Source organism: Tamandua tetradactyla, chromosome 2, assembly GCF_023851605.1.
Source record: "Tamandua tetradactyla isolate mTamTet1 chromosome 2, mTamTet1.pri, whole genome shotgun sequence".
Lineage (NCBI taxonomy): Eukaryota > Metazoa > Chordata > Mammalia > Pilosa > Myrmecophagidae > Tamandua > Tamandua tetradactyla.
Genome location: NC_135328.1, coordinates 213,798,301 through 213,824,427, shown reverse-complemented (window position 1 = coordinate 213,824,427; position 26,127 = coordinate 213,798,301). Strand labels below are relative to the sequence as shown.

At 55.7% G+C, this 26,127-nt stretch overlaps 2 protein-coding genes across 4 annotated transcripts; one reads left to right on the top strand and one right to left on the bottom strand.

Annotated features, from left to right (window-relative positions):
• Positions 1-11,899: 11,899 nt before the first annotated feature.
• FBXO2 (F-box protein 2) lies at positions 11,900-17,146 on the bottom strand. Its single transcript, XM_077138102.1, has 6 exons — positions 17,046-17,146; positions 13,644-14,000; positions 13,339-13,468; positions 13,163-13,258; positions 12,691-12,829; positions 11,900-12,502 (listed from the first exon to the last, which is right to left on the bottom strand). The coding sequence occupies exons 1-6, from the start codon at positions 17,065-17,067 to the stop codon at positions 12,368-12,370; spliced, it is 879 nt and encodes a 292-aa protein (XP_076994217.1). The 5' UTR covers positions 17,068-17,146; the 3' UTR covers positions 11,900-12,367.
• An 88-nt stretch (positions 17,147-17,234) lies between these two features.
• On the top strand, positions 17,235-26,120 carry LOC143674921 (F-box only protein 44). 3 transcript variants are annotated; one of them, XM_077151311.1, is made up of 7 exons: positions 17,235-17,302; positions 18,531-18,817; positions 20,009-20,135; positions 20,288-20,383; positions 20,496-20,631; positions 21,469-21,646; positions 26,080-26,120. In XM_077151311.1, exons 2-6 carry the CDS (start codon positions 18,553-18,555, stop codon positions 21,610-21,612), a joined length of 768 nt encoding a protein of 255 aa, XP_077007426.1. In that variant the 5' UTR covers positions 17,235-17,302; positions 18,531-18,552; the 3' UTR covers positions 21,613-21,646; positions 26,080-26,120. The 3 variants fall into 3 exon arrangements, with proteins under 3 accessions (XP_077007426.1, XP_077007425.1, XP_077007428.1); XM_077151310.1 differs by lacking the exon at positions 26,080-26,120 and adding an exon at positions 21,929-22,894; XM_077151313.1 differs by lacking the exons at positions 21,469-21,646; positions 26,080-26,120 and adding an exon at positions 21,283-21,454.
• Positions 26,121-26,127: the final 7 nt, after the last annotated feature.

Below are 26,127 nucleotides of genomic sequence, written 5' to 3'. Positions count from 1 at the left end.
CCTGCATTCGGTGTGGACATCAAGGCCAACAGGCACCTGATCAAACAGGCTGTGAAGACGCTCCATGACGCTGAGGTGGCCCAGGTAACGCCCTGACCGGGCCTGCTGGAGAGGAGAAGACATGCTTGAATTGGCTCCTGATGATGATGCTTTGGATGTTGCCAACAAAATTGGATCATCTAAACTGAGTCCAGCTGGCAAATTCTAAATGTAATGTTTGACCATAAAAATAAAAGAAATTGGGAGACAGAGAAGGACATGAGGTTGCAACCCAGAATTTAGTTTAAAACAGTTTGTCCAAGAATGGGTATTTGGAGGAGTGGCCAGAGCCACAAAGCAGTTTTATCTTTGTGGCAGAAATCTGTGTTTGCAGAGCCTTTATGGTTTACAAAGCATTTTCTCAACCCCTCCTCTCACTGACGCTTGGAGCAGCTCCATGTGGTTCCAATTTGCGTAAGGCCACCCTGGAAGAAAGCAGCAGCAAGCGAACTGTGCACTTAGGATGCCCCATTCTCTTTGTCCTTATGCCTCAAGCCATCCTCTTCTCAGGAAGGAGGGGGAAGCAGCAGAGGAGAGGAAAGACCATGCAATACCCTCTCAGGATAAAAACACAGGGGCCTGAAACTGCAGCAGCGGGTAGTAAGGTCAGACTCAAGTAGGCAGGTGGGTGTGTTACTCCCACATACACACCCATGACAAACACCTGCATTGGGAAAGGGCCTTTGTGGTGCTTTTAAGACTGGGCACACCTGGTACCATGTAAGGCTGAAGCACCATCTTCCCAGGTGACTTATCTACTCTTACCCCTCGCTGTCCTTCCCAGCATTTCTAACCTGTGTCCCTGCCCTCTGTCCTCTAAGCCCTTTGGGGACAACTGTGGCTTGTAAGCCCCCATTCACAAGCTCACCCCACCCCCACCCACTGCCACCTCTTTTCTCTGTGTTGGACCCGGTTGGGGGTTTGATTCTCCTCCCTGTGCACCCCAAAATCAGATGGATACCAGAGTCTTCAGTGAACACCTGGTGTGTGCCCAATGCTTTACACAGAATAATTCTAACCCTATGGGAGAGGTATTTTCATATCCATTTAAGGAAAAAAAAATTGAGAACCAGAGAAGATAAATAACTTGTCTGAAACCACGCCGTTTATCAGTGGTAGAAATCAAATTTGATTTGAAGTCCTGCCTGCACTTTTACTGACCATTCTCACTGCTCCTTTGCCTCACTGCTCCTTTGCCTCACTGCTCCAAGCTGGTGGCTATGAAGTGGGGGGCAGACAGAGAAGGCTGAGGGAGTTCTGGGAAGGCTTCCTGGAGGCAGAGCCCTTCTGAATTCCAGCAGCTTCACTCCCTCCTCAGGTCCACAGGCCCCGCCAAGGGCCCAGATGAAGTCTTCCGTCTCCTGCCACTGCCTCCTCCTCCCTGGGAATGAATGGCTCAGGGAGGGGCTGCAGGGAGAGGCAGGATGAAGGGGTGCAGGAGTGGTAAGGGGTGCCCAGGACAAAGGGCTGAGACACAGGGCAGGGGAAGGAGGGAGGAGCCCATGGAAACAAAATGGAGGAGTCACTAAACCAGAGAAAGAAAGAGCCCGGACTGCCCTTAGAAGAGAAACTTTCCATCCTCAAAGAAAAGATGGAAGGGGTCCCTCCCCTCCACAGCACCCCCAGCTCTGTGGCACCCCTCTCTCTTCCCTGCCCCCCCCATCTGGTTTTCTACCTCTACCTTCCCCAACTGCCTGTGTCCAAACAAAGTGAGAACCACTGCACCTCACTGGACGACCCCCGCCCCCCACCCCCTCCATCACTCCTCCACCCACCTGGCTTCTCTCCCAGCCCTTCCTCCCCACCCAAGTAAGCAGAGCCAGGACACTGCTCTCCCTCCCCACCACCCCTGCACACACCCCATCCCAGGACCGAGGCAGCAGGACCCAAAAGAAGGCTGACTCTCAAGGGGGAACCAGGCACCCCATGTTCCTTCGCTCTCTAACGGCCTCTGCTTCCTCATCTGTAAGTGGAAAGGCACACGGGGGGCCTTGGGTGAGCTCCAAAAACAACCTGCTGGCGCTCAGTGGTGGGTGTGAAACACGATGCTCCTCTTCCTCGTCCTTCTTCCTTGACCCCTGGGAGCAACTTTTCAATGACTAGAGTAGAGCGCATCCGAATCTCTCAGAATGGGGCTGTGTCGTGCTGTGTGTGTGTGTGTGTGTGTGTGTGGGAGGGGTTGGTAATAGGAAAAGGCAACTGCAATATAATTATGTGACTTTACATTTGGGGGATAATAGAACAGACACCCAGTGTTTTCACATATAGGCTAGAGATAAGGCTCGGCACAATCATCTTGGCCGTTGGGGAGACGTTGGGGCAGGAGGAGGGCAGGGGGTCATGAGGTGAGCAGTGCCTGTCACCCACTCCCAGGCCCTCACCACCCCTCCCCAGCTAGCCCCCAGCCCCTGCACAACTGGAGCCTGAACCAGAAGCATCTCCCTCCCCGGCAGCTCCCTCGGCCCTAGCTCATTAACCCTGAAAGTCTTGCTCAAATCCAAGGGGAGGCTTTTTCAGCTAAAATAGCTCCATCTCAGGCTGGCTGTTTCCTTTCTTCCCCACATCATTAGTGCAAGTGCAGCCTCGGCAGCTCCCAGGCCGTGCGGGGTGAGGAATGCCCCCCCGCCCACTTTGCTCCCTAGGGACCCCTGGCCAGGCAGAGGGCGGAAGCCTGGGATGTGGCCTGAGGCTGAGCCGAGCAAGTAGACGGGGTGAGAAACCACAAGGGTGGCAGAGAGAGCCTGGGAGAAGCCCTCACACCCTGCCCGGGAGGACGTTGCATCTCCCTCAGTGAAAACAAGAAGCAAGCACAGTCAGCAGAGATGGGGTTGAGTTGGTGGAGTGTGCCAGCACCCACCCAGCCCCACTCCAGGCATGTGAGAGGCGGGACTCCGGCTTAGGTTTTCTGCCCAGCACCCAGCCCTCTTCTTCTAACCACACAGCCTTGGCGCCTTCTTCCCAATCCTCACGGTTGTCCTTGGGTGACCCCACCCCAGGCCTTGCCCAGTGTGCCAGCCCTCCAGTCACAGGGGAGAGGTGGGTGTGTGAACCCGACACACTGGACATAATGCTGGGGGGATGGACGCCCAGAGGGTTCAGGCGCCTTCTGAAGTGAACCTGCCAGGGATGAAACCGCGTAGAGCTGAGCGATGGGAAGAGAAGCCAAGCTCTAAATACATCGTTGGGGCCTCTGGATCCAGCCACACCTAAATAAATGCTGTACCAGATTTTTTCAAAAGCCAGAAAATTTGCTTTTTGATTCAACCATTTTGAATTTCATTCTGTCATTTGTAGCTGACAGAGTGGCAACCAGTACAAGAAGGTTAGTCAACTCCATTTTTCAGATCAGTTAACAGACCCAGAGAAGTTAAGCTCCTTACTCCAGGTCACACAGCTATGAACAGGCAGAACCAGTGCTCCAGAGTGAAAAACTCCACTTGAGGTTCTCCAGAGGGGCAGGGATGGAGACTGGGCCATTTCCAGCAAAACCCAAAGGACAAGGGGCAAAAAAAAAAGGTAGGAGGTTGCCATGGTTACCAACTGACTGTGTAACCTCAGTCAAGTAACGTGACTTCTCTGAGCCTACAGTGGGGAAGATCTCATCCCTGCCCTGTGCAGGTGGCCCCCCCAGCAGGCAGGATGGTTGCTTCTTGGGACCCTCAATCCCAGTGGATGGCGGGCAGGGGGTTTCCCCAGTCTGGCCACAGAAGCGCCAGTGGCTGGCTGCCAGACACCCCAGCCGCCAGCCCCCACTCCTCGCCAACATGCTCACTCCACCTGGTTTTAAATGTCTCTCAAAGACCAAATTCAATTTGGCCTAACTCCGCCAGCTCTGCAGTGCAGAATTCATTGGATGAGAAGCCTGCTTTTCGGGGAATAATTCATTTTTCCAGTGTTCGAGATGGGAGTAATTGATCCAGGAGGCTGACGCCTCCCTCCCTTCCTCTCTCCCTCTCCGGGACAGTCTGATTCCAAATGCAGACCCGAGACTGCTAGGTCAAAGTCACAGCAATAAATAGGAGGGGGCTTCTGCTTTAATATATTGGATTATTCCACTCCGTGGTGACAAAAAACAAGATTTAATTCCCCAAGAAACACCAGCTGAGAAAATCATTTTTCCTGCCTCCTTCCCTCTTCTTTTTTTTTCCTTTTTTTTCAAAGACATCTTTGCCTTTAGGCTTTGGGGACCTCACTACACCCCACACACTGCCCGCCCCATCAAGGGTCGTGTCCCCCTGACTTGGAGAAGATTCCAGACCCTCTCCACCCATTCCCTTCGATCATGGGTCCCTGAGACAAAGATTTCTTTTTGAATTCATATGCGACTATGCTGCTCAGCACATTGATAAGTTATGACAATAAGCTCCAGGAAGAGACCAGTTAGTGCTGCAGCCCCGACTGACGGCACAGCAAGGCAAGAGCTGGCAAGGGAAGCATTTGCTTTCAACTGCTCCCTACATCAAGATTCAGCTTGTTACCTCCTCCAGGAAGCTTCCCTGATCAAGGCCTAGGTTCTATGCCTCTCCTCTGGGTTCCAGAAAAATCTCAGGCTTCCTCATCACGCCCTTTTTACTATCAGACTGTAGTTGCCAGACTTGTTCATTGTATTTCTCTAACAACATATAACATAAGGATATAACACTTTTTATTTGCCAGGCAGTGTTCTAAGTGCTTTATGAACATTCATTCATTTGATTCTGATAACAATCAAGTAGGTACTGTGATCCCCCCATTTTACAGAAAAAGAAACTGAGGCACCAACTGGTCAAGCGAATTTGGTTGAGGTCACATAGCCAGGGAGGGTCAGAACTGGGAATCTGGGGCTTTCTCCTCCTTTGGTCTGGAAGCTCCCAGGGGACAAAGACCAAATTGGTTCAACAGTGTAAATTGAGCACACAGAAGGTGCTCAAAAAATGCTTAAATACTAGGTGTTTTCATAGGCTGGTATGATGAACCACAGGCTTAGCCTTGAGGCTGAGCCTGAATGTATGATTTATGAGACATAAAAAAAAAAAAAAAACCCACTAGCTTCAACTAGACCCCGAGACCCTCCACCCCACCTCCCACCCCCCCACACACACACACACCTCCCACAGGACCGGAATCCCTACCCCTAGTGAGAATCAATCACTTGGAGAAGCCCCTTGATGTGGGAAAGTTCGGGCTCTGGAGTGAGAGAAGTCTCAGCTGGATTCTAGCTTTGCAAAGTCCAAGCTGTGTGACTTCGGGTGGAAGGGCACGTCTCTGAGCCTCCAGCACATCATTTCATCTCTAGAATGGGGACAATAAGAGTACACAGATGTGCTGGGAGGACTCAATAAAACAATGCACAGACAGTGCTGTGAACATGCCTAACACATAGTGAGCGCTCAGTGGGTGTGAGATATCATTGATGATAAGATGTGAACTTCAACTGGAGATACGCTGCCACCCAAGAAAATAGTAAAGATCTCTTCAATCCAAGGAAACAAAGCAAGCTCTGTGATCTGAATGGAAGGGTGCAATTTGCTTGGTAGCAATAGTAAGATGGGTGAGTTGCCAAGAATTACAAAGAAGAATGTCACAAATCACACAACATCTATTTACTTCTAGGAGTTACCAAGTCGTGGGAGAGTCTGAAACAGGGACTTACTAGACCAGGAATAGCAGTTGACAAATGTTTCATTCATTCAGTGAGCATTTATTGAATATCTTTCATGTGCATGAAGAACGTGCAGTCGGGAAGGACATAAGGTTTGGTGTCCCTCGTACCCAGGTCCTGTCCCACTGAGTTCTGCAAGTTACAGCTTGGTGACCTTGGTCAAAAGTCAAACCTCTCTAAGCCTTGGTTTCCTCTTCAATAAATCGGGATGACAAAATGAAGCCTCCCAGAGAGGAGACAATACAGGTGGTGAGTTTCCTCGCCTCCACAACAGTGCAAGCTATCCAGCCCCGCCATCAGGCGCAGAAAACCTGGTAGGTGCCAGACCCTGGGTCCAGAGCCCCAGGTGAGTTGGGGCCCCTAGAAGCACCAAAACAGATTGTCAGGTGAGGATGGCAGGTCCTGTTTTACAGACGAGGACCAGGGATAAAGTCAGGTAAAACCCAAGTATTTCTGTCTCCAAATTTATCCTCTTCAGCCTGGACAAGCAGCCTACCTGACTCCAGGGAGAGGAAGGGATAAAGAAAAGCAGGACAAGGAAGAGGCTACGTGCCCCCTGCATGCAGATTCATTTATCAATGGTGACCCCAGAACAGTGTTCTAAGACTAGAGGAGGTCAGAGAGAGATCCCCCTAGGAGAAGAAGGGCAGGGCTGGTCTCAGATGGCTTGGGTTGGAGATGGGTGTGTGATCTGGGGTCTCAGGGTCCCCAGTGGGAGCACAAAGCCTCCTTCCATGTCTTACAAGCATCACCAGGGATAGTGATTCTGTAGCAGGCAGGCCTCCCCCTCTTTCTGGTTTAGCTGTGCTCTCTGTGGAAAATCCCCAAACCCCCTCTCCTTGCAGGCAAGCGAGATAAGGCACATTTCTTGGGATAGAAACCCCCTCCCCCAGGCTTCAGGAACTGGTGAAGATGCAGGTAGGCAAGATAAGACATCTTCAGCTCTGGGCCATTCTCAACTTAAACAGCCAATTGTTTGCCTTGTCTTTAACATGTCAAAGAGTCTATAAAAGCTAAGGTTGCCTTTTGTTGGGGGCTCAGACTTTCAGTGGCTACTCGGCTGAGCCCTATGGCTATAGCAAATAAAGCCTGCTTCCTGAAACTACGGATCCTTAGTCTCAGCCTGTTCTAACTTCGTGAAACGTTCCTGGAGGCCTGCAGCCTCGTTCCTGGTTTTCCGGCTACAATTCCATACTCTTTACAGCTCCCTCCTTGGCTCCAGCCCCCTCCGTCATCCAAGCAGTTCTTCTTCATAGCTTACTGAAATCCTTCACGCTGCATCACCAACAGACCCTAGCTGAAGCGCTTAGGAGACCCGCCCCCACCCCAGCTCCACCGTGCCTGCAGAGTTGGTGGCAGCTCCAGGCTCAGGGCTGTAATCCTGCTGACAATTAATTGGCTTTTGTTGGAGGAGAATGAAAACCATCTCATCTTAATCTTCTTCATTATTCTCCTTGTTCAGCAGAGTCAACACAAGATTAGGTTTAATTTACGAGAAAAAAATAGCAAAATCATTACTCTCCCAGAAATCGGGATTGGATCTGCCTGGGTGCTCTCTGCTCACTGCAGGCCAGAGACTGGAAAGAAGGTCTAGGGCTCTGACTAACTCAGGAGGGGCTGTAGGGATGAGCTCCCAGACCCATTTGGGGCCCAGCCAGACCGTGGTCAGGCTTCAGAGGACCCAGGCTCTAAACGTTTCTCCTGAACCTCAGGGGTAAGGGCAGCCCCAAAGCAGGGCGAGGCTCAACCCTTGGGAAACCCAGACTTGGCCCCAGGCAACCGAAGGAGATCAGACTTTGGGTTCAGATCCCAGCTCCCTGCTCCCCACGTCTTTTCTTTTATCACAGTTTTCATTCCCACTGGGGAAATGAGCAGAACTAGTGGCGTCTGGCAGCTCCCTTGACAATGCTGGCAACTTGTGGTGTTAGGAGGAACTGGCACTTCCTTCCCTCTATGCCCCCCACTGAATATACGTCTACGAAAGTCCAGATTTACAAGGCAGATCAATTAGAAAGGGGAAGGGGGAAACTTAAAATTACAAAATGGTTAAATAGTGTGTTCCACCAAGAACTCTGAAAGAGGATGTATTTTTCTCTCTCCCCATCCCTTAACCAAAACGGCTCCCAGCAGCTCCCACCTTCTGCCTGGGGTGATGGTGCCGTAGAAGCCCTGGGGCCCCCATGGCCTTGTCGTCTCCCACCTTCATCTCAGAACCCCTGGCTTCCCTAACCCCTCACCCCGCTCTGTCCCTAGCATCTGCCCATCTTGGGTTCTGCACTATGGCGAAGTGGTGAAGATGCGGAGCTAGAAACCCAACTCCAACTTCACGCCCACGGTGTGACCCTGAGTCGTGGCTCCTCTATCTATTAAATGGGAATATCTGTAGCCACCAGGGGGGGCTGAGGAGCAATTAAGCGAGCCTGTGCTCTCCGCGACCCGACGTCAGCACCCCCCTCCTCCGCTGACTTTGGGGGAGTTTGGTTTCATCCACTAGACTGTGAGCTGCCGGACAGCACGGGGGGGGGGGGTTTCCCTTAAAGGAAGCTGGTATGTCTGCTTCCCTGGTGCTTCTACACTACAGTACCGGGCACAGAGCAGGGGCTCAGGCCATTCTTCAGATTGCCTGCCCGCATCTCCACCGGCCCCCTCCAGCCAGGCTAGTTGCCTTTGTAATCTGTAGCCCAGTTCATTCCCACCCAGGGGTCTTCTTTCTTGCTGTCCCCCACCCCCCACCCCCCACCCCCCCCCAGCTATCTGCGTGGCTGGTTTCTCCTTGTCATTCGATTCTGTGGTGGTTTGGAGTTATGAACCCCAGAAAAACATGTTCTTAATCTTAATCAATCCGCATGGGTGTGGACCCATTGTCATTGCGCTTGATGAGGTTCCTTGGGTTAATGTGGAGCCCACCTCAATCAGCATGGGTCTTGATCCTGTCCCTGGGTCCTCTACATGCAGAATGACATTCAGACAGCGAGAGAGGAAGCCCCAGGGGGACCAGCCAGAAGCTGAACATCAAAGGGACCGGGAGAGCAGGGACAGACCAGGGGCTGCACCGCATGCCGCGTGAGCAGCAAAGGACAGAGAGTGGCCAACAGCCAGCTGCAGATCGCCGGGCTTCGGGAAGAAAGCAGCGCCTTACTGATGCCTGGTTTGGATTTTCTTTTAGCTTCACAACTACGGGCAAATAAATTCCCATTACTTAAGCCCAATCATGCATTGGTATTTGCTTGAGCACCCAAGGAAACTAAAATAGCACCCATAACTGATTTTTTTTTTTTAAATCTCAGACCTGGGATCGAATCTGGGTCTCTTGCATGGCAGGCGAGACTTCTACCACTGAACTACCCTTGCACCCACACACCCTCCGCCATAACCAATTTTAATGAGACTTTGAACTTGAGCATTTTTACCGAAACAACGGAAAGCTGTCAGGACATTGTCATGGAATGGATGTATTTTGCAGGAGGGAAGAACATGTCTTTTCCAGGTCCGGAGGATGGACTGTGGTGGCTTTGGAGTTATGCGGCCCAGAAATACGTGTTCTTAATCTTAATTCATTCCCGTGAGTGTGAACCCATTGTAAATAGAATGTTTTGATGAGGTTACCTCAGTTAAGGCTCAGGTGAATCACAATGGCTGTTAATCCTGTTATTCAAGAATTTATAGAGAAGAGAGAGACGCCACGGTTGCTGTCAGAAACTGGAAGTCAACAGAACCCAGAAGAAAAGAAGCCAGGAGAGGCTGCCGGGTACATCGCCATATTTCAGAAAAGCCAAGGACCAAGGATTCTCGGCAGCCAGTCCCAGAAGGCCAGTCTTCAGGAGAAATGTATCACTTTGCTAATGCCTTAATCTTGGACTTCTCCTAGCCTCAAACCCGTAAGCCAATGCATTCCCATTGTTTAAGCCAACCCACGGTATGATATTTGTTTTAGCAGCTGGGAAACTAATACAAATTTAAATATCACTTACCCAGAAGGATCCTCCCATCACCTTGCCCAAAGTAGCAGCACTCCCACCCAAACTCTTTGTTTTTTGTTTTTTATATTGTGCAGGTCCAGTACCTAAGTGGATGGATAGAATCTTAGTTGTACTATTTAGCAGCTGTGTGGCCTCAGACAAATTACTTAACCTCTCTGTACTTCAGTTCATTTATTTGGTTGTTTGTATTTGTTTCTCCATTTAGACTGTAAATTCCAGGAGGCACAGACCTTGTCTGTCTTATCCCTGCCTGGCACATAGTAGGAGCTCAGGAAATACATGACTGACTAGGAAGGATCTTAAGAGGCATAGACATCTCTCCCCAGATGGTGTCTGGGTGCTGTTGAGAGATGTGGCAAACTGATTGGCCATCTCCCTCTTCAACACTCCTCACTGTCCAGAGAAGACCTGCTGGGCAGACATGGCCAGCTGAGAGGTCAAAGGTGCTAGGAGGAGCAAGTGCACAACAAGCCTTGCAGGCTACTTCCTCCCAGAACTTCAGCCCTTCCATGACACAGGAGCAGCTGCCTCATCTTCCACAGCTTAACACCAGTCCCTGCAATAAGCGCACCCTGGGATTGGGGTCTGGGGCATCTGGCTTCCCTGTCTCCTTCATTCTCCTTTGTGGGGAGAGGCCATGGTAGCCCCAGGGCAGAGAATTTGGTCTCTGGACTTCTGGCTCCTTCCTCTGAGATGTGACAAGTGCTCAGGTGGCCTTGCTGGGCTTGCACCCTCCTACCCAAACACTGCCACCTCCCTGGCTGCTCTGCCTCCCCCGGTGGGGCCCTGGGTGTGGCTATTTCCCGGGGCCCTCTCCTGTCCTCACCAGTGCCCTTGGCTTCGGTTGCAGGCCACATACATTCTAACTCCCGTATCATATCTCCAGCCCAAAGTTTGCAGCTAACTTCAGGTACCCAGACCCTTCCACCCACCAAGTGCCTCGCTCCCGAATGACCCAGGAGCACCCCAAATCCAACTTGGTTATGATCCTCCTCTCACTTGCAGGCCTCCCATGCCCCCCCCTACCCCCCCAATGCCCACCCCGCATTCCTGTGGGGGCCTCCGGTCCTTTCTGGGATCCAGAGTCAAATTCCTGGCCTCAAATCTATCTGCCCAGCCCCCTTCCACAACCGCAGGGCAGGCTCTGGTCTCCCCACATGCCCATTCTAGCCTCCCCCAAAACCAAAGCACTGCCTCGCCCACTACTCTTTGACTTAAACCCTGGAGCTCACGTGCGTGTGCACACGTGGAGACTGGGCTTCTTCTCCAGCTGCCTCTGATCGGAACTGTGCCTTTCCCGCCAGACAGGGAAGCCCAGGAGACAGGATCAAGGAGCCCCTCAGGCTGGGCCTCCACCTTTACACTGCGGTTCTTTGAGGTCAGGGCTTTTTCTCTCCTGGTAGACAGTGCCTCCACCAAGGGCGTCCCGTCCTTGATGTAACCAGACCGCTGACTTTGCCTGGGTCAGCGAGTGTTTTACTCACCCCTGTCATTTCACGGGCCCACATAGGGCCTGGCCCAGAATTGGGGCTCCAAGAATGCTGAATGAATGAATGATTGAGCCAATGAACAACTGCAGGCAGGCCCCAGCAACCTGAACACACAATCCCACCTGACCGGCAGCTGGCTGGAGGGACAGTGATTTTACTGGTTACCATATTGGGTAGGGTGGGGGCGGGGGGCAGATATTTCACAGCCCTGAGATATTTCCCAGCCCTGGGAAGGGCTGGGTTTGAGGACCACTTGGGGGTGCCCGAGCACAGAGCCTGGCACAGCACCTCACCCCCTTCCCTCCCCCAAACCACTTGCCACAACCCCCTCTGGGCAAGTAACCAGCGTGGAACCGGACAAATGAGAGACCAGATGCTAATGGCTCCTGTCCAATCCAATATCAGGCCAGGGAGGGCTGCGTGAGTGGGCGTGAACGGAAGAGGGACAAGAGGGACACCAAGCTGGCCCCTTCTGTGTCTCCCCTCAGCCCCCCGGCACCCCGTCTATCCCTGAGCCAGGGAGAATTTGTACCCTAGACCGGGCACCCACTACCAGAAAGGGGGTGGCGGGGAGGCAGGCAGCCAGGCCTGGGAGGAGGACTGGACACCGAGGCGGGGAGGGCAGCCCCTGCCCCGCTCCCAGTGCTGGCCTCTGGGCAGCTTGGGTGCCCGTCAGGCGCCGCGCGGGCCGGCCCCTCCTGGGCACTCACAATCCCAGCCTTTGTCCCGCCCTGCCGGCCCCGGCTCGGCTGGCTCCACACTGACCCAAGGGCCCCTGGAAACCGGAGCAGCTGGAGCCCCACCAAGTATTTTTCCAGGCTGGGCCAGGGGACTTCAGGAGACCGGGAAGAAGGGAAGCGAAGGGGGCTCATTCATCCCTCCGTTCATTCATTCCTTCCTGGACAAATAGTATTTATTGAGCGCCCACTCTGCGGCAGGCGCTGTGCTAGGCGCGGGGGATTCAGCAGCTGACGCCAGCCCAGGCCCATGCCCTCCCGGAGCTTCCATTCTAGGGAGGACTGCCAATGATAAGCAAATATATGCAAATCTGCAAAACGGAACACCCCCTCTTCCCGGGTGGGGGCTGGGCTTGAGGCAGGGGTCGGGAGAGGAATAGGCTGGGGAAGGTGGGGTTGCTACGGGCTAAGTTCGGGTCTATCTAACCCCGGGTCTCTGAGCCTCCCGGGCAGCGCGAGGCAGGGTGGGGGGCAGGGCGCTCAGGGCTCCACCGACACGCTGCTGTTGGTCACCCGGGCCCCGAACCATCCCTTCCAGTAGACGGCGTCCTGGCCCCCGTGCTCGAAGCGGACGAAGCGGACACCGGGCCCGTAGTCGGTGAAGGTATGGGAGATCTGGCGGGGGCGAGGGAGGGGGGGTAGGTAGAGGAGGCTGGAGTGGGAAGGGTGGCCGCGGCCCTTAGTCCGCCAGACCCAGTGGCAGCCCCTGCTCTCTGTGGGCGGGGTCTCCACGAGCCCCGCCCCTCACACCCAGGCCCCGCCCCCACCGTGTCCTCTCCCCAGCCCCCCTCCCCCAGGCTCACCTCCATCCAACCCCCGTCTTCGCTGTCCTGGGGCACTGCCACCTGCCCGCTGTTGAATTCGGCCAGCACGTCCTCGTGCTCCGACAGCAGCTTGACCGTGAGCTCGTACAGGCAGCCGGCGTCGCTGCGGCCCGAGTACCTGCCGGGAGGGCGCGGGGACAGCCAGCGGGGCTTCCTAAAATGTTCCCATTTCCCTCCACCACCCTGCCGGGCCCGTGCAACAATAACCCCATTCTCCAGATAAGAAAACCGAAAACCGAGACCAGAGGAAGTGACTCGCCCAAGGTCCAACAACCAGATCTAAAACCCAGGCCGGCCGGGCCCAACCTCGGGGCCTAAGCCAGCCCAGCAGAAAGGGTCTGTTTGGACCGCAGACTGGCTTTTCAACACTCTCAGGCCAGCACCCCTAGAGTTGGGGGGGGTGCAGAATCCGGCTGCAGTTTGCCACCCCCTGCCGCCCGCAGCCCCTCACCAGTCCTTCACCACGATGGCCGGCTGCGTCGTGTCCAGCAGCTCCTCCCAGTAACCCTCCGCCTGCAGGTCCACGACCTGGGCCTTGCGGCACCACCTGGGAGAATCGGGGTTGGGATGGCCGGGACGCCACCCCCCAGGCCCCACCCCCAGCCCCTCCACAGTCCTGCTCCTTACTCAAAGGAGGAGGCGAAGTACTTCTTGACGCTCTCATCGTGGCTGAATTCCACTCCACAGTCTCCGGGCAGCTCCTCCACCCTCCAGCCGTCCCCCCCGTGCTCCACGTCACACCAGCCATCCAGGTCCTCTGTAGGGACACAAGGGCCCTGCCCTGGTCACCCAGTCCAGGCTGAGGGTGTGGGCGCATGGCTCAGGCCCCTTTTACAGAACGGGGAGCTGAGCTCCCTGGCGTGGGGTATCCGGAGGCCCCCGTCCCAGCGCCCGACCGGGGTAGAGCGGGCCGGCGGGCCTGGCCCCCTCACCTTCTCCGCACGGGTTGCGCAGCAGGTTGCGCCGCCACTTGCTCAGAAAGTAGAACTGCTGCCAGTGGTCGCGCTCCTCCTCCGCGCCGCCCTCGGCCACCAACCCCTCCTGCTGGCACTTGAGCAGCCACAGGGGGGCGCCGTCCACCAGCTCCTTCCAGCGCAGGCACACCAGTCGGCAGGCCTGCACCAGCTCGGCGGCCGGCAGCTCGGCCAGCACGCGCAGCAGCAGCGGCTCTGGCAGTTCGGCCAGGTACGCCGCCGCCGCCGCCGCCTCCTCCTCCTCCGGCCTCTCCTCCTCGGCGCTCGCCTCCTCTGGCTGCTCCTCCGGGCTTGCCTCTGGCTGGTCCACGCTCTCTGCGGGAGGGGTGGGGGAGAGGCTATGACTCCCCCCCCCCGCCCCCCGGCTCCCCAACTGCACCGCCCCAGAACCATGATGTACGGGCATCCGCACACACACACCCATGCTGGGATAGAGACTGACGCCCAGAGGGTGGAGGCCCAAGCGCTCTTGGACCACGGACCAAACCCTAAGTCTACCAAAGAGGTCTCAGTTTCCCCTGCTGGGCAGACAAACACCATACCTGAGCAGATCACGGCCACCATCAAATTATTCCTAACGGCATCCATCTATAGCATGATCCTAGGCGACATTTCACACATGAACTCCTATGTCCTCCCATCCACCCGCTGAGAGCCCAGCTGGTGTCACCTCCTCAGGGAAGCCCTCCAGGATTTTCCCATCCTTGTACAGCACGAGGACCCATCCTTCCTAGCTTTTGTCCTGGGCTAAGATGGTTTGGCAAACATCTCTCTACTAGACTGGGCTTTGTGAGGGCAGGAAAAGGGTCTGGGAAACTCACTGCCTGGTCCCCAGTACCTGGTGTCTCACCCTTCCTGGCACTGTGTCAAAGCTGAAGCTTACTGGGCACTTACTATGTACTGGGCCCTGTTTTCAGCATTTCCATTTTATTTACTCCTTATACCTGTGAGGATTTAAGCCTCGAGGTTGCTGCTATTGCTGTCCCTATTTCACTGATGAGGAAACTGAGACCCAGAGAGGCTAAAGGGCCCCAAATCATGCCGCAAAGAGGTGGTTGGAGCCTGAATTTGCACCCAGGTGGTCCGGCCCCAGGACCGCCATTAACTACCATGACAGCCTTGAGAAAAGAATCTGTTGAATTAGGAAGCACTGATATGATTTCAGTTTTGTAGATGAAAATGCTCAGGCTCAGAGGTGTAAAGGGACCTGCTGAAGGTCACACTGCCAGTAATAGGGCAAGAGACATGGAGATCGGAGGTCTGGGGGGAGAGGGAAATCGGAGGCCAAAGACCCAGACATCCCTAGCCAAACTCTGCTGCATGACTTGGGTGGGGAGACTCCCTAAAAGAGGCCACTTATATCAAACAGGGAGATGGAATAGGTTCTTGGGAAAGGAAGGCTTCCTGTCTGTAAAATGGGAATCATTGTGCCAGGCCTTTGGGCTGTGCTGATGTTCAAATCCACCAAGGAGGGGCGAGAGCCTTCTAACCTGTAAGGAGGTGGGCAGATGTGAGCGCTGCGGGCAGCACTGCCTCCTGGACCCCAGCCAGGCCAGGCCATGGCAGCCTTAAGTAAGTGGACACCTAGTGCCCTGTGTCTCTGGCGGGGTGGGGCATGGGACAGTGGGGAGGAGATGGATGACGGAGGAAGCCACTGCTCTCAGACTCTGATGGGGGCTCCTGAGGGCTGGGTCCTGGAGAGCCAAGATGGGGAGTGGAAGTAGGCCAGGCAGGGGCGTGGGGACAGGAGGAAGGGCCAAGGGATCACTGGTCTGGGTGATGCCAGGACCCCGGCCTGCCAGCCCTGAACCTCCTCACTGCACCATTTTCAGCCCTTTCCCCCACGGTCAGCCCCTTGAGACTGGGTCGGAGTTCACTTCTTCCTCAGAGCACAGGATAAGACCTCAGAAAGCAGCTAGTGAAGTTATGGTTAAGCACAGCACTTTCCCTTCATTTTTAGTTTAGTGGGATTTTTTGTTGTTGTTATTTTGTTTTGTTTTTGCTTTGGTTTTGTTGTTGTTCTCGTTTTGGCCACATCTTTATGATGTGGAGTTTCCCTCCTGCATTTGGGCAAAGAGGAAACTGAGGTTCAGGGAGGCTTAGCAACTACTCCTAGGTCACACCGCCGACCAGTGGGGAAGCAGAGAGGACCACGGCAGGCCCTACAGCGGCCCGGCCCACCCATCCTGCTGTCCACTGCACTCTGGGGAGCTCCGCCCAGTGTCCTCACCTCTCCACCCATTCCCCTGGGCTCTGACCTGGCCCCAGCGGACATCTGATTCTCTCCCGAAAGGTGCACCTTGCCCAGTCCCCTCTCCTGGCCCCGGGCCTGGCACTCAGGGCCCCAGATCCGATTACGGCCCCTCCTCCCCCATCTCGCACCCACACAACTCCCCACATTGTGGTCCGTTGGAAAGTTATCTGGCCTCTGAAAGCAGCGCCCAAGGCTGATTCACTCACCTGGATCGGACCTCAGGGTCCAGGGAATAGCTGGGCTCTGGGAAAGAGAGCAGGGGCCGATTCTGGGCCCCTACTAAGGGTATGGCAAGGGGACCATGGACTGGGAGTCTGGGGTGCAGGAGGTGGGACTTTCAGGGCTGGGAGAGGGGAGCTTGGTTAACCGCTGCCCTGCCTTTCTTGTTCCCCCACCCCACCCCGGCCAAGGGAAGTAACCCTACCCTCAGCAGTGGGGTCTGGGGAGGAAGGGATGAGGGGACTCTTCCAGCACATGGCACCCTGCAAGCGGAGTTGGGGGGATGGGGGTTCTTGGTGCCAGAGAAGATGACTGGGCAGACTCAGAGGGCCCTGCATGCTGGCCAGCAGCTGGCCCCGCGACTCTCCACACACCACCGCTGGCCTGATCCCCGCTGGGTATCCAGCCCCACCAGGCAAGGCAGTACAGGAGGAAGGATGAATTAAGAAGAGAGATCGGAAACCCTAAGACATCCACGGAGATTTACGCAGCTCACAAGTCAGAGCTGGCAAATGGAAGAAGTGGATGGAAGCAAAAGGCTTGCAGCCTCCTCCATGCAGGGCGTCCCAGCCCCCAGTCCCACAGACCCCCAGGGAGTCCGGAGACTGGAGCACAGGATTCCTCCACTGCTATTTCCTGGGTAAATGGGACCCAGGAGTCCTCCCTCCTCTGCTTGTCAACTCTCAGGGCCTAGAGGCCGGACCAACATACAAAGGCTGGTGCTCCTTTGAGACTATCTCAAGGGCTCTGCTTAGGTGCAGGCCGGCGGCGCCGGGTCTCGGGGGTCCCCTCGCTCTCCCGCACTGCCCGCTCTGCGCGGCGCGCGCCCTCCTGCCCGAGTCTCCCCTCCCCAGCTGGAGCGAGTGGGTCCGGGCGGCCGCGGCTACCTGGGTCGCCGTCTCCGTCCATCGCTGCGGAGGGCGGTCGCGAGAGGAGGAGGAGCCGAGGCGCTGGCGGGGCTGCCCGAGTCCCGCGGCGGCGGCGAGTCCAGGCGCTGCCCGCGTCTGGGTCGGGCCCGGGCCGGCCGCGCCTCTTAAAGGCCCGCGCCCCGCCCCGCCCCTGGCCCCGCGCCCGGACGCCGCGCAGTCCCGGGCGGTCGGCGGGAGGCCCCAGGCTGCAGGCGCCCGGCGGACCCCGGAGCAAGGTCAGGGGTCTCTCTTTGGTTTTAATTGGGGTGTCTTCCGGCTCTCCCCTGGGGGCGAGGCGGGCAGGGAGGCCTGAGTCAGGCGGAGAGTGCGGGGCGCGCGGCCCAGCGGAGCCGGGGAGGGGACACGGCTCCTCCCGCCGTCCTCCCAGCCCCGCAGGTATTCTCCTACCCGCGGAGCCCGGCGTCTCCCAGGCCCGAGGCGCTGGGGCGCGGCGCGGGGGAGGGGAGGGGAGGCGGCGCGGAGGAGGGGAGGCGGGGCGGGGGAGCCCGCAGGCCAGGCCGGCGCAGCCCGGAGCCTCCCCGCCGCAGCGTCGGAGCGCAGGTGACCGGCCGGAGGGGGCCCGCGGGGCGCCAGAGATGGAGGGGGCCGGCCCGGGGCTTCCCGGCGGCGCCGCAGTGCTTGGAGAGAGGCCCGGCAGCGCGGGCAGGGACGGGGCCGCGGGGCTGGTCCAGGCTGCGAGGCGGTCAGGAGCGGCGACGCGGGCCGAATCGGGGCTGGGGGTCGCCCGGTGAGGCGCGAGAGCCCAAATCCCGCCGTTGAGGGTCGTTTTAAAGCCACAGCGTGGAGCTGGGAAGCTGCGGGCCCTCTGAGGTCCAGGGGCTGGAGCCCGGCCCCGGAGTGTGAGTGGGGACATAAGAACGGCCCTCCCCCATGGCCCAACCGCTGCAGCCCCAGCTTTGCAACCCTTGGCCCCACATATCTTGAGAAAGTCGCTTATAGGTCCTGATAATTAACACCCACCCCAGCCTGTCCCCTTCCAGCATTATGAGGTTGGGAGAGAGAATGGAGACAGCAACCATGGGACAGGCCACAGACCTCTGCCAGGCTGCGGGTTCCAGATGAGCCTAAGGAAGAAAGCTGGCTCTAGAGTCAGAGAAGCGTGGGACTGCTGCCTTTCTTCTGACCTTGAGCAGGTCCTCCCACCTCTCTGAGCCTCCATAGCCTCCTTAGAGGCGGTTGTGAGGGGCCGATGAGAAAATCAGAGCTCACCTTTTACAGAGTACCTGGTGGATCCCAGGCTCACTGAACCCTCCCCGTGACCCCAATGGGTAAGTCCTGTACTGGGCCCCATTTTACGGAGGAGGAAACTGAGGCTGAGAGAGGCACAGTGACTTTGCTATGATGGTAAACGGAGCTGGGATAGGATGCTGCAGATACCAAGTCCTGTGGGGAGGCCCTGGGTCTGCAGCGCAGTTTTTCAATATCCCTTTTCAATATCCCCAGGAGGGTCCCAGGAGCACGAGCCATGGCCCTGGTGAACATCAACCAGCTGCCTGAGAACATCCTGCTGGAGCTGTTCACGCACGTGCCTGCCCGCCAGCTGCTGCTGCGCTGCCGCCTGGTCTGCAGCCTCTGGCGCGACCTCATCGACCTCGTGACCCTGTGGAAGCGCAAGTGTCTGCGTGAGGGCTTCATCACGCAGGACTGGGACCAGCCCGTGGCTGACTGGAAGGTGTTCTACTTCCTACGCAGCCTCCACAGGAACCTGCTGCACAATCCGTGTGCTGAAGGTGGGGTGCAGAGGGGGTCTGTGTGCCCCGTACACTGTCATGATACCAGCTGACACTTAACGAGCACTCACTGTGGGCTGGACACTGTGCTAAGTACTCTGGATGGTTTAACTCCTACAGTCCTGTCAATAAGCCCAGGAGGTAGGTACTCTCAGTGCCCCCATTGTGCAGACAGGCAAACTGAGGCCAAGAGTGGAGTTTCTTATTCTACTCTTAAGGTTGCTTTCCCGGTGGTCTTTCCTAAGAAAGGAAGAGTTGGCCGACTGGGACTAATTTGCCCACGATACAAGGCTAGAAAGTCAGAGCATACTTAGTTGACCAAGTTCCCAGACCCCAGGGCTAGACCTGGTGAGACTGTCTCCAAGGGCCCAGGGGTCTTTGCTTGGGAAAGAACAGAGACTCTGGTCCTGTTTCCAGCATGTTATGATGACAAGTGAAACAAGGCCCCTGCAGCCTTCCAGATCCACCTCCTTCCCCTGATGGATTATAACTCATCGGCTGAACACTATCAGGGAAGAAGATGGGAACCCAGTTCTCCATTATAGGGCCGAATTCTGGAGCAAAATGATGATAAAACAATCCTTCCAGGCTGTCCAGAGCTTTCCATTGACTTGCCCCACTTGACTCCTGAACAGCCATCATCTTGCCCAGCAGTCAGCAAACCAGCCGAGTACAGTCCCCGAGCCCACTCCAGCCCAGGAGCTAAGAATCGTTTTTACAGTTTTAAAGGGTTGTGAAAAAGCAGACAAAACCAAATTTGTGTACTAGAGACAGTATGTGGCCCACAAAACCTGAAATCATTCCTATCTGGCCCTTTATAGAAAGAGTCTGTCAATCCCCATTCTTGCCACTGGTTTACAGAAGAGAAAACCAAGGCTCAGGGAGATGACTTGCCTATGGTCACAGCCTGGCAGTGGTAGAGCTGGGACTAAGACCCAGCTCAGAGCTTTCCCCATCATGGAAGAGACCAGGTCTGGTGGCTTATGTCATCGTGCATCTCAGGATTCCCCGTTGAACTCACTTAGCACGATGCCAGGCATGTAGGATGCACTCCTTGTGAGGAGGGGGCTGGTGATGTGCAGTGGCCCATAGCTAACTCTTGAGGGCAGCTGTGGAGATCAGGCAGAGGAGCTTGGAGGAAGGGGCTGGTCAGAAGGTGAACCTGTAATGTGAACTCTGCTTCCCCACCAGAGGGATTTGAGTTCTGGAGCCTGGATGTGAATGGAGGTGATGAGTGGAAGGTGGAGGATCTCTCAGGAGACCAGAGGAAGGAATTCCCCAATGGCCAGGTCAAGAAATACTTCGTGACTTCTTATTAGTAAGATCCAAGGCTGGGAGTTCAGGGTTGGGGGCCCAGCCCAAGTCAATACACCCTGGACCTCTCCCGCCCTGGGGAGGGGCTGTCCTAGCTGTCCCCCCAGTTCCCTAGTGGTGAGCCCCAGCCTCTCCCACCCCTCCGCCCACCCCCAGCACCTGCCTCAAGTCCCAGGTGGTGGACCTCAAGGCTGAAGGGTATTGGGAGGAGCTGATGGATAGCACAAGGCCGGACATCGAGGTCAAGGACTGGTAAGTGCCTGAGTGAGGATCCGGGGCAGGGTGGCCTTTGCTCAGGCGCCTCCACCCCTACTCTGTCCCCCACCTGCAAGGCCCTGATGGGTCCTGCCTCCGCCTGCTGCAGGTTCGCAGCCAGGCCAGACTGCGGGTCCAAGTACCAGCTGTGCGTCCAGCTCCTGTCATCTGCGCACGCTCCTCTGGGGACCTTCCAGCCCGACCCAGCAACGATCCAGCAGAAGAGTGATGCCAAGTGGAGGGAGGTGTGTGGGGTGCGGAGGGCAGGGGAGGGCTGGGGACAGGCATGGGTTCAAATCCCAGCTCTGCTACTTCTCTCCTGGGCCTCAGTTAGCTTCATCTGAAAAAATGGGAAGTTCTTCCCTCATAGAGCTCTGAAAGAAATCAAGGAAATGATATTGGTTAAACCTGACCCAAATTTCTGACCCCAAGAAATGTTCAGAAAAGTTGGCTATTATTAATAACTAATATTGATTATATTACTATGTAGACTGGGGGGAGGGGTCAGCAAATATTTTCTTAAAGGGTCATACTGTCTCTTGTAGCTACTCACCTCAAGTATTGGAGAATTGAAAAAATCTTTATTTTCAAAAATAGCTGATCTAAACCAGCAGTGTCCAATAGAACTTTCTGCAGTGTTAGAAGTATTCTGTATCAGTGCTGTCCAGTAGGGTCACCACATGTGGCTGTTGAGCTCGTAGTAAGAGGCAGTCCTAGGGGGCACTAAGAAACTGAATTTTTTCTTTTAATTTAAATTTAAATGGCCACATTGATAGAGATGAGCATATTAGGGCAGGTCTAAACATCATTTTGAGTTTATGAGACTTCCTTCTGCAACTTTGAACTTCATGCTGTCCTGTGGAGGGATCCAGGCAAGATTTTGCTCCATTTTACAGATGAAGAAACTGAGGCATGGAGAGTGGAGATGGTCTGCCCTAAATCACAGAACTGGCACTCAAACATCGTTCTGCTGACTTCGAGTCCAGTGCTCTTTTTCCAGCAATAAGAACTCAGCTTCCTCCTCTCTCCTCACTCACCTTTGACCTCTCTTCCTCTGTCTGCTTGCCCCTACCTCCCCCCAGGTCTCCCATACATTCTCCAACTACCCGCCTGGCGTCCGCTACATCTGGTTTCAGCACGGCGGCGTGGACACTCGCTCCTGGGCAGGCTGGTACGGCCCAAGGGTCACCAACAGTAGCATCACCATCCAGCCCCCGCTGCCCTGACACCCCCGAGCCCCCATCTTCTGAATCCCAACTGGTAAACTGCTGTCAGAGAAGGGCTGGGCTCAGGGAGGGGAGGGGAAGGAAGGTGGGGGCCAGGCTCCCCCAAAGCCTCTAGTTCACCCTTGACCCCCAGTCACCTCTTCCTTGGGGGCCTCTTTTAACAGATAGGACCCCTGAGGTTAGGGAGGTGCTGAGGTTAGGGTCATCCCCCCAGGCTCCTCTGAGAAGGGATCTCCAGGCTCAGATGCCAACCAATCTGTCTCTCTCCCTTCCCTCCTGGGACCTTTCTACCTGCGCTCTCTGGGGCACCCAACAGGGAGTCTGGCCGGCTCCAGACCATCCTGGATGGTGCAGATGCCACGAGGCGACCATGTAGCACATTCAGATCTAGGGAGTAGAGGAAGCACCCTGTCCTCCACCACATTCTGCTGTCTGTAAACTCTTAGTCTGCCTAGAAGAGGTGGGTTTGCACAGAGGCCTAGACCCAGGGTGGGGTGGGGTGGGGTGGGGTTCCAGGTTTGGTGTGGACTGTCCTCATTGCCATGAAGCCCCAGAAGCCAGGTGGGTACTAGCTGGAGTCGGGCTTCCCAGAGAACCCATAGACTCCTGCCCAGAGCGACCCACAGCAGGTAGGGGGCAGCACTGGGCCCTGATGCTGAGAGCTGGCTATGGGAGCCCTGGAGGAGTAGGACGAGGGGCTGTCAAGGACCCCCCACCCACTTGCATACCCAGGTTAGTCTCCCTGTGGCCTGAAGTTTATTCCAAGGCCCCACCCGACCTTGGAACTGCCATTGCCAGGACCTTCCCACCTCCTCTCCTGCCGGAAGGACAGGGTCCTCCTGATCCCACCCCTGCCGCATGTGGCCAAATAAAAGGTGTTCCTGGTGCATACCGTGCCCTGTGCTTTCTAGGAGGAAAGGCAGACGTGATGGGAGGCCTGGCCTGGAACTGCCAGAGGCACAGCCTGTGTAGCTTCTGCCTGAAGCACAGAGGAGTGGCATTTCAGGACCATCGCAGAATCAGGGGTGTGGGCCATAACCCAGTGAGCTGCCCAAATGTCCCTCCAGCACTGCTGGCTTCCTCTGGAGGCCTGGCCTCAAGGCTGGGAGCCAGAGGTATGGGTGTCTCTCAGCAGCCTTTACCTTTAAGACCCCTGTATCCACCCCATGCTGGGTAAGCAGTGCCATGAGTGGCGAGCGCTCCTTCTGCGCCAAGAGCTTTACTGATATTTGATGAAGCTCAGGCATCTAGAATGGTGCCTGGGTCTGAGCAGGTACTCAATGAGTAGTCCTTCAATTTTATTATCATCTCACTTCACAGATTTGTGCCTGGCCAGATCAGTGCAGGGACCTTCCCAGCTATAGGGCACCTTTAGCGAGCTAAAAAAAAAAAAAAAAAAAGGTGGGGGGGTGGGAGGCATGCATCCTTGGAGAAGATTCAGCCTTGGCTGGAGTTGCCCATGTGACCTGTGCCAGGCTCCTTGTGCAGTGCACAACCTGCACAACAGTATGGGGTTGCCGGAAGTAGATGCTTGATACATATTTGTTTAAGGAAGGAAGGAATTAACTAACTTCATCCTAACAAAAAACCCGGAGAGGTTTTGTTTGTTTTAAATTTTTTTATTGTATAGTATAACATACATACAAAGCAAAGAAATAAAAAAGCAATAGTTTTCAAAGCACTCCTCCAAAAGTAGTTACAGGACAGATCCCAGAGTTTCTCATATGATCCTCTTAGATTTTTCCTTCTAGCTGCTCCAGAATATAGGAGGCTGGAAGACTTAAATATCGTTTTTTCACCACAATTGACTTTTTCTTTCTTTTTTTTGTGAAAAATAACATATATACAAAAAAGCTATAAATTTCAAAGCACAGCACCACAATTAGTTGTAGAACATATATCAGCATTTGACATGGGTTACAATTTCACAATTTTAGGTTATTACTTCTAGCTGCTCAAAGATACTGGAGACTAAAAGAGATATCAGTTTAATGATTCAGGATTCACATTCATTTGTTAAATCCTATCTTCTCTGTATAACTCCACCATCACCTTTGATCTTTCCATCCTTCTCTTTAGGCGGTTTGGACTATGGCCATTCTAACTTTTTCATGTTGGAAGGGTCTGTCACTAATATGGGGTAGGGAGATGAAACTAGCTGATGTTCTGGAGAGGCTGGGCCCTCTAGGTTTCAGGACTTATCTAGAGGTTGTTGGTTTCTGGAAAGTTACTCTAGTTCCTAGAAGCCTTGTGGAATCTTATATATTGCCCTAGGTGTTCTTTAGGATTGGCTGGAATAGTCCTGGTGAGGGCGTGGCGGGAGAGGTTTTTATCTTTGAGTAAACTAAGGTCTGCTTGGTCACACCCCAGGGAGGGACAGTACTGGACTTAAGACCGAAATTTCAGCCCCACCTCCTCCCTGCCTATCCACCTCCGTCCTCCCTTAAGGTAACAGGTCAAAGAAGGCCTGGGGGGGGGGCGGCGGGGGAGGGGGGCTGCCGGCGGGGGAGGGGGGCTGCCGGCGGGGGAGGGGGACAGCTCGGACTTCCCTTTGGAGGAGGAAGTGAAAGGGAGAGTGAGTCCTGGCCGCCTGGAGGGGAGAGCCCTGAGGTAGGAGCGTGGGCTGCGAGGTCGGGGGGCCCCCACAGCGCGGCCGGGGTCCTGAGGAACCCCGACTGCCCTTCCCGGGGCGCGGGGCCTGCGCGACCTTCCGGGAAGCCCGGCGACGGGGCCGCCAACCGCGTCGGCGCAGCGGGTCGAGGCCGGGCGGGGCGGGGCCTGAGCGCGGCGCGTGACGCGGGGCGGGGCTTGAGCGGACGGCGCCGAGACCGCCGACTCCCGCCGACCCCGCGCTCCGCTCCCGCCGGGGCTCCCGCCCCGCGCCCAGGTTGCGGCCCAGCCGGGGGTCGGGGAGAGGGTCGGGGAGAGGGCCGGGGGAGGGGGCCGGGGAGGGCCGCGGGGAAGGTGGGGGCGGGGCGTCGGGTATTAACCAAGCCCGCGGGCGCCGTCTCGGCGGGGCAGGGTGGGGTTCCGGGGGCTGGGGGCACGCGGGGCCGGGACCGGTCACCCCGGCCGGGACCCGGGCCTGGCCCCCGCTTCCCCCCAGGCTAAGGCCCCGCGGCCGCACCTCGCAGGCGCACGGTGCCCCCGGCACCCTCAGCCTCTCCTTCCGAGAAGTGGGGACAAGGACAGCGCCGGCGGGGCAGGGGGAGGCTGGAAAGGGAAAAGGTGGGCGCGCGGCGAGGTCGGCCCTGGCTCCGGGAAGCCCCTACGGGTGCGCCGTGCGCCTGGCGGCCGGCGTCGACTGCAACTGCACAGAATGCCCGGGTAGGACTAGCACCCCTACCCCACCCTTGCATGCTCAGGCCAGTTCGTGGTGACAGAAGGCGGCCAGCCCAGACTCTTGTCGGAGAGCTGTAACCAGGAAGCCTCTGACTCGGATCTAACGACTTTTATTTGGCGGGGAGAGTGCTTTGAGAAGTTGCCAACAGTTTAAAATCGAGAGATTTAGTATGTATTTGAGTTTCTGAAAAATCAGAGGACCTGACCACATTTTGTCAAGGCCCCCGAGTGGCAGGACATAACTCTGGAGGCTGCCGGCCCACCCAGCCCAGCCGGGGCTTGTACCTGAAATCCAGTCCAAGGTCAGGATGACCAGGACCCCCCTGGCAACATATCCAGACCAGGGAAGAATTTTCCAAAGGTTTTACAATTCAGATGTAGACAGAAACTGGGGGGGGGGGGGGGGGGGGGGGGGTACTTTGCCCTGAGGATGGAAGCCTTGGTAATGATGTTAACGTTTGCTGAGCACTTTTCTACACTTGTTCCGAGTCCTCCCAGCCATTCTGAGGTTGGGACAGTTACTACCCACTTCTTACCGCTAGATGGTGCAGGCCAGGATTCAAACCAGGCAGTCTGCAGGCCCCAGGGCCCTCAACCTCCTTTTTCTTTGGGGAGGGGGGGGGCATTTCAAAGTGGGCTCTAGCCTGACATCCCAGCATAGCTATGGGGTCTCCTACTTTGGGACATTTTATCGCATTTTGCTTCCAGGCCTAATCAGGTGATTTTTGGGGAGAGGGGAGCATCTCAGCTCTAGCCCCACCACTTAATGAACTTTTGGATGACACAGTCTGGGGGTGTAGAAAAGATTTTCTATTCCGTTCTGTTCACAGGAGTAAATAACAGAACAGCCCCCAGAACCCCTGTAAAAGCTGCAAAACTCATGGATGACAGTGTGGCCTCAGCAAAATCTTTACAATTCACCTGGCCCACCAGCTTCAAAATTAAGCAGTTTATTTCTTAAGGGGAAAGGGGCATTTAGAAGTTTGGCATCTAAAGATGTAACTATTAATATTTTTATTGTACTCTTTCAAATGTACATAATATGTGGTCACGGTGTATTTGAGGACCCTGTATTTGTACTGGATGGACCCTTCTAAGTGTCCCTGACTGACCCCTCTTTCACAGCCTCTCTGGGTGAAGGCTCACAAGCACGTCCCCCCCCAACCCCCGCTC